The sequence below is a fragment of the Heterodontus francisci genome, unplaced genomic scaffold (assembly GCF_036365525.1).
Source record: "Heterodontus francisci isolate sHetFra1 unplaced genomic scaffold, sHetFra1.hap1 HAP1_SCAFFOLD_1082, whole genome shotgun sequence".
Lineage (NCBI taxonomy): Eukaryota > Metazoa > Chordata > Chondrichthyes > Heterodontiformes > Heterodontidae > Heterodontus > Heterodontus francisci.
Window position 1 is genome coordinate 1 of NW_027142029.1, and position 5,749 is coordinate 5,749.

Consider the following 5,749-nt stretch of genomic DNA (forward strand, 5'->3'; position numbering starts at 1 on the left):
CCTTCCGACGAGGATCCCGGCTTCGAGGGGAAAAACCCCGCACAGACCCCCCCCCGACCCCCAACCACCGACCTCCTGGGTGCCAGTTGAAAGAGGTCAACTTTGCGGTCGCGGACAGGCACCAGGCCGAAATGGCAAACGGGAGCGACAACAATAGCCTTTTATCTTGCAAGGACTACGACGGCATCCACAGGCTCCACCTCGTGTGGCACAGCCTGGTCTTCGTCCTGGGGCTCTCCCTCAACGGCTTCGCCCTCTGGGTCTTCCTGAGGGTCCTCCGCCTGCACACGGTGGTGATCATCTACATGTCCAACCTGGCCACCTGCGACCTCCTCTTCACCCTGGCGCTGCCCCTCCGCATCTACTACACCGCCACGGATGCCTGGCTGCTGGGCGACGTCCCCTGCCAGGTGGCGGGCTCCATCTTCCAGATCAATCTGTACGGAAGCTGCCTGTTCCTGGCCTGCATCAACGTAGATCGCTTCCTGGCGCTGGTCTACCCGCTGCGTTCGCGGCACCTGCGGCGGCCCAAGGTGGCCTGGCGGGCCTGCGCGGCCGTCTGGGCGGTCATTGTCCTGGGCAGCGTGCCCGTGGCCCTGGTGCACGACACCAGCCGCTGCCTCGACGCCAACAGCACCGTGCAGGTGCGGTGCTTCGAGAGCTTCTCGCCGGCAACCTGGCGCCGGGAGATACTGCCCCTGCTGGCGCTGGCGGAGATCCTGGGCTTCCTGCTGCCCCTGTTCACTGTGCTGTACTGCTCGGCGCGCATCCTTCACACCCTCAATCCCGGCGCGAGCCCCCACTTCCGGAGGCGTCGCAAGACGGTCAACCTGCTGCTGGTCAACGCGGTCATCTTCGTGGTGTGCTTCGTGCCGTACAACGTGGTGCTGGCTGCCTACGGACTGATGAAAGCCAAGAGCGACCAGTCGGCCACCAATGGCTCCAAGGTCCTCCTACGCCTGGTGCTTCAGCTCACCATGCTCCTGGCAAGCGCCAACTGTTGCCTGGACCCCCTGGTCTACTATTTCAGCACCGAGGGCTTCCGGAGGACGCTAAGCAGGCGGGGGACCGAGGCCACGGCCTTGACGGCCGGCACCGGGAGGCACGGCGGAGGGGGCAACCAGGCGACGCAGAGGCTGGCGTTATTGAGCTGCTCGGAACGGGCGGGCCCCGTGGCCGGGCAGCCGGCCCCAGGCGGGGAGATGAACGGGAGGGGGGAGAGTGTTATCTGAGGCGGAGTGGAGGGTGGGGGTGGGGGTGCCAATCAGATACCCACCCTCGCACCCCGCTCTCCTCCCCTCCGCCCACCCCAGCCCACCACCCCCCGCCAACCTCAGCCGGTGCTGCCCTCTGCTGGTGGAGCTGCGGAACTGGTCGCACGAACAAAGCCAAGACGGGATCGGATGTGGGCAATGCAAACTTAACGGGAGCAACTGAGAGTCACGAGCGAGGCCGATTTGAATCAAGAATTGTATATTTTTAATAAATGACGCATAAATTTAATGCTTCCCGTCCCTCTGTGTCTCTCTCCCTCTCTCTCTCTCTCTCCCGTGTCTCCGTCCCAACTCTGGACATTGACCCTTGCAATGGCTCGGCCAGCGCTTGTTACCGAACTGCCCCTCGAGGAGGTGAGGGTGAGCTGCCTTGTAGAACCACTGCTGTTCGTGTGGGGTAGGTACACCAACAGTGCTGTTCGGGAGGGAGTTCCAGGATTTCGACCCAGCGACAGTGAAGGATGGGTGATGTAGTTCCAAGTCAGGATGGGGTGCGGCTCAGAGGGGAACTTGCTCTCTGGGTCTACATCCCAGGCATCCCCCACCATCTCCCCCTCCCTTTCTCTGTAACCCCCTCCGATCCCGCCCGGACTGGGGAATCGACAACATGGGGGTCACAGAGATAGGGAGGGTTGTCGGGTCTGGAGGAGGTTACAGAGATAGGGAGAGTTGTAGGAAGTTACAGAGATAGGGAGCGTTGTCGGGGCTGGAGGAGGTTACAGGGATAGGGAGGGTTGTCAGGGGCTGGTTGAGGTGACAGAATTAGGGAGGGTTGTAGGGGGCTGGAGGAGGATACAGAGATAGGGAGAGTTGTTGGGGGTTAGTGGAGGTTACAGAGATAGGGAGGGTTGCAGGTGCTGGAGGAGTTTACAGAGATAGGGAGGGTTGTAGGGGGCTGCAGGAGGTTACAGAGATAGGGAGGGTTGTAGGGGGCTGCAGGAGGTTACAGAGATGGGGAGAGTTGTTGGGGGCTGGAGGAGGTTACAGAGATAGGGAGGGTTGTAGGGGGCTGGAGTAGGTTTCAGAGATAGGGAGGGTTGTTGGGGGCTGGAGGAGGTGACAGAATTAGGGAGGGTTTTAGGGGGCTGGATGAGGATACAGAGATAGGGAGAGTGGGAGAGGATGAAGGTCCTTAAAGAGATAGGGAGAGTTGTTGGGGGCGAGAGGTGGCTAAAGGGTTAGGGAGGGTTGTAGGGGCTGGAGGAGGTTACAGAGATAGGGAGGGTTGTAGGGGCTGGAGGAGATTACTGAGATAGGGATGGTTGTAGGGGCTGAAGGTGGTATCAGAGATAGGGAGGATTGTAGGGGCTGGAAGAGTTTACAGGGATAGGGACAGTTGTAGGTGGCTGGAGGAGGTTACAGAGATAGGGAGGGCTTTAGGAGCTGGAGGAGGTTACAGAGATAGTGGTGGTTGGAGGGGCAGGAGGAGGTTACAGAGATAGGGAGGGTTTCAGGGGATGGAGGAGTTTATTGGGTTAGTGAGGATTGAGGGGGGCTGGAGGAGGTTACAGAGATATGGAGGGTTGTAGGGGCTGGAGGAGGTTACAGAGATATGGAGGGTTGTAGGGGCTGGAGGAGGTTATTGAGATAGGGATGGTTGTAGGGGCTGAAGGTGGTTACAGAGATAGGGAGGGTTGTAGGGGCTGGAAGAGTTTACAGGGATAGGGACAGTTGTAGGTGGCTGGAGGAGGTTACAGAGATAGGGATGGCTGGAGGGGATGGAGGAGGTAACAGAGATGGGTGTGTTGTTGGGGGCTCGAAGAGGCTACAGAGATAGGGTGGGTTATAGGGGCTGGAGCAAGTTACAGAGATAGGGTGGGTTGTGGAGGGCTGGAGGAGGTTACAGAGATAGGGAGAGCGGTGGAGGATGGAGGTCGTTACAGAGATAGGGCGAGTTGTTGGGGCTGGAGGTGGTTACAGAGTTCAGGAGGGTTGTCGGGGGCTGGAGGAGGTTACGAGATAGGGATGGTTGCAGGGGCTGAAGGTGGATACAGAGATAGGGAGGGTTGTAGGGGCTGGAGGAGGTTACAGGGATAGGGAGGGTTGTCGGGGCCTGGTGGAGGTTTCAGAGATAGGGAGAGTGGTAGAGGATGGAGGTCGTGACAGAGATAGGGAGAGTTGTTGGGGCTAGAGGTGGTTACAGAGTTCGGGAGGGTTGAAGGGGCTGGAGGAGGTTACAGAGATAGGGAGGGTTGTAGGGGCTGGAGGAGGTGACAGAGATAGGGAGGGTTGTAGGGGCTGGAGGAGGTTACAGAGAAAGGGAGGGTTGTAGGGGCTGGAGGAGGTTACAGGGATAGGGAGGGTTGTTGGGGGCTGGAGGAGGATTCAGAGATAGGGAGGATTGTAGGGGGCTGGAGGAGGTTACAGAGATAGGGAGGGTTGTAGAGGGCTGGAGGAGGTTTCAGAGATATGGAGGGTTGTAGGGGCTGGAGGAGTTTACAGGGATAGTGAGGATTGAAGGGGGCTGGTGGAGGTCACAGAGATAGGGAGGGTTGTAGGGGCTGGAGGAGGTTACAGAGATAGGGGGGGGTTGTAGGGGCTGGAGGAGGTTACAGAGATAGGGATGGTTGTAGGGGCTGGAGGAGGTTACAGAGATAGGAATGGTTGGAGGGGCAGGAGGAGGTTACAGAGATAGGGAGGGTTTCAGGGGATGGAGGAGGTTACAGGGATAGTGAGGATTGAAGGGGGCTGGAGGTGGTGACAGAGATAGGGAGGGTTATGGGGTCTGGAGGAGGTAACAGAGATGGGGTGTGTTGTTGGGGGCTGGAGGAGGTTACAGAGATAGGGAGGGTTGACGGGGGCTGGAGGAGATTTCAGAGATAGGGAGAGTTGTAGTTGCTGGAGATGGTTACAGAGTTAGGGAGGGTTGTAGGTGCTTGAAGAGGCTTCAGAGATAGGGAGGGTTGTGGAGGGCTGGAGGAGGTTACAAGGATAGGGAGGGTTCTAGGTGCTGGAAGAGGTTACAGGGATAGGGAGGGTTGTAGAAGGCTGCAGGAGGTTACAGAGATAGGGAGAGTGGTAGAGGATGGAGGTCGTTACAGAGATAGGGAGAGTTGTTGGGGGCTGGAGGAGGTGACCGAGATAGGGAGGGTTGTAGGGGGCTGGAGGAGGTGACAGAATTAGGAAGGGTTGTAGGGTCTGGAGGAGGTTCCAGAGATAGGGAAGGTTGTAGGGGCTGGAGGAGGTTACAGGGATAGGGAGGGTTGTAGGGGTCTGGAGGAGTTTACAGGGATAGGGAGGGTTGTAGGGGTCTGGAGGAGGTTACAGAGATAGGGAGGGTTGTATGGGCTGGAGGAGGTTAAAAAGATAGGGAGGGTTGTAGGGGCTGGAGGAGGTTACTGAGATAGGGATGGTTGCAGGGACAGGAGGAGGTTACAGGGATAGGGAGGGTTGTAGGGGTCTGGAGGAGGTTACAGAGATAGGGAGGGTTGTATGGGCTGGAGGAGGTTACAAAGATAGGGAGGGTTGTAGGGGCTGGAGGAGGTTACTGAGATAGGGATGGTTGCAGGGACAGGAGGAGGTTACAGAGATAGGGAGGGTTGCAGAGGATGTAGGAGTTTACAGGGATAGGGAGGGTTGAAGGGGGCTGGAGGAGGTTACAGAGATATGGAGGGTTGTAGTTGCTGGAGGTCTTTACAGAGTTAGGGAGGGTTGTAGGAGGCTGGAGGAGGTTGCAGAGATATGGAGGGTTGTAGTGGCTGGAGGTGGTTGCAAAATTAGGGAGGGTTGTAGGGGGCTCGAGAGGTTACAGAGATAGGGTGGGTTATAGGGGCTAGAGGAGGATACAGAGGTAGGGAGGGTTATAGGGGCTGGAGCAAGTTACAGAGATAGGGTGGGTTGTAGGGGCTAGAGGAGGATACAGAGGTAGCGAGGGTAGTGGGGATGGAGGCTGTTACAGGGATAGGGAGGGTTGCAGGGGCTGGAGGAGGTTACAGAGATAGGGAGGGTTGTGTAGGCTGGAGGAGGTTACAGAGATAGGGAGGGTTGGAGGGGATGGAGGAGGTAACAGAGATGGGTGTGTTGTTGGGGGCTAGAGGAGGTTACAGAGATAGGGAGGGTTGACGGGGGCTGGAGGAGGTTACAGAGATAGGGATGGTTGGAGGGGATGGAGGAGGTAACAGAGATGGGTGTGTTGTTGGGGGCTAGAGGAGGTTACAGAGATAGGGAGGGTTGTATTTGCTGGAGATGGTTACAGAGTTAGGGACGGTTGTAGGGGGCTCGAAGAGGCTACAGAGATAGGGTGGGTTGTGGAGGGCTGGAGGAGGTTACAGAGATAGGGAGGGTTCTAGGTGCTGGAGGAGGTTACAGAGATAGGGAGAGCGGTAGAGGATGGAGGTCGTTACAGAGATAGGGCGAGTTGTTGGGGCTGGAGGTGGTTACAGAGTTCAGGAGGGTTGTCGGGGGCTGGAGGAGGTTACGAGATAGGGATGGTTGCAGGGGCTGAAGGTGGATACAGAGATAGGGAGGGTTGTAGG

The 5,749-nt window shown here is 57.9% G+C and overlaps 1 protein-coding gene across 1 annotated transcript; it reads left to right on the forward strand.

Annotated features, from left to right (window-relative positions):
• Nucleotides 1-6: 6 nt before the first annotated feature.
• On the forward strand, nt 7-1,488 carry LOC137366324 (lysophosphatidic acid receptor 5-like). The gene has a single exon (XM_068028222.1). The coding sequence runs from the start codon at nt 132-134 to the stop codon at nt 1,230-1,232; it is 1,101 nt and encodes a 366-aa protein (XP_067884323.1). The 5' UTR covers nt 7-131; the 3' UTR covers nt 1,233-1,488.
• The last annotated feature ends 4,261 nt before the right edge of the window (nt 1,489-5,749 follow it).

Coding starts and splice junctions, on each gene's coding strand:
- LOC137366324 (XM_068028222.1), top strand. CDS start 132: ATGGCAAACGGGAGCGACAACAATAGCCTTTTATCTTGCAAGGACTAC.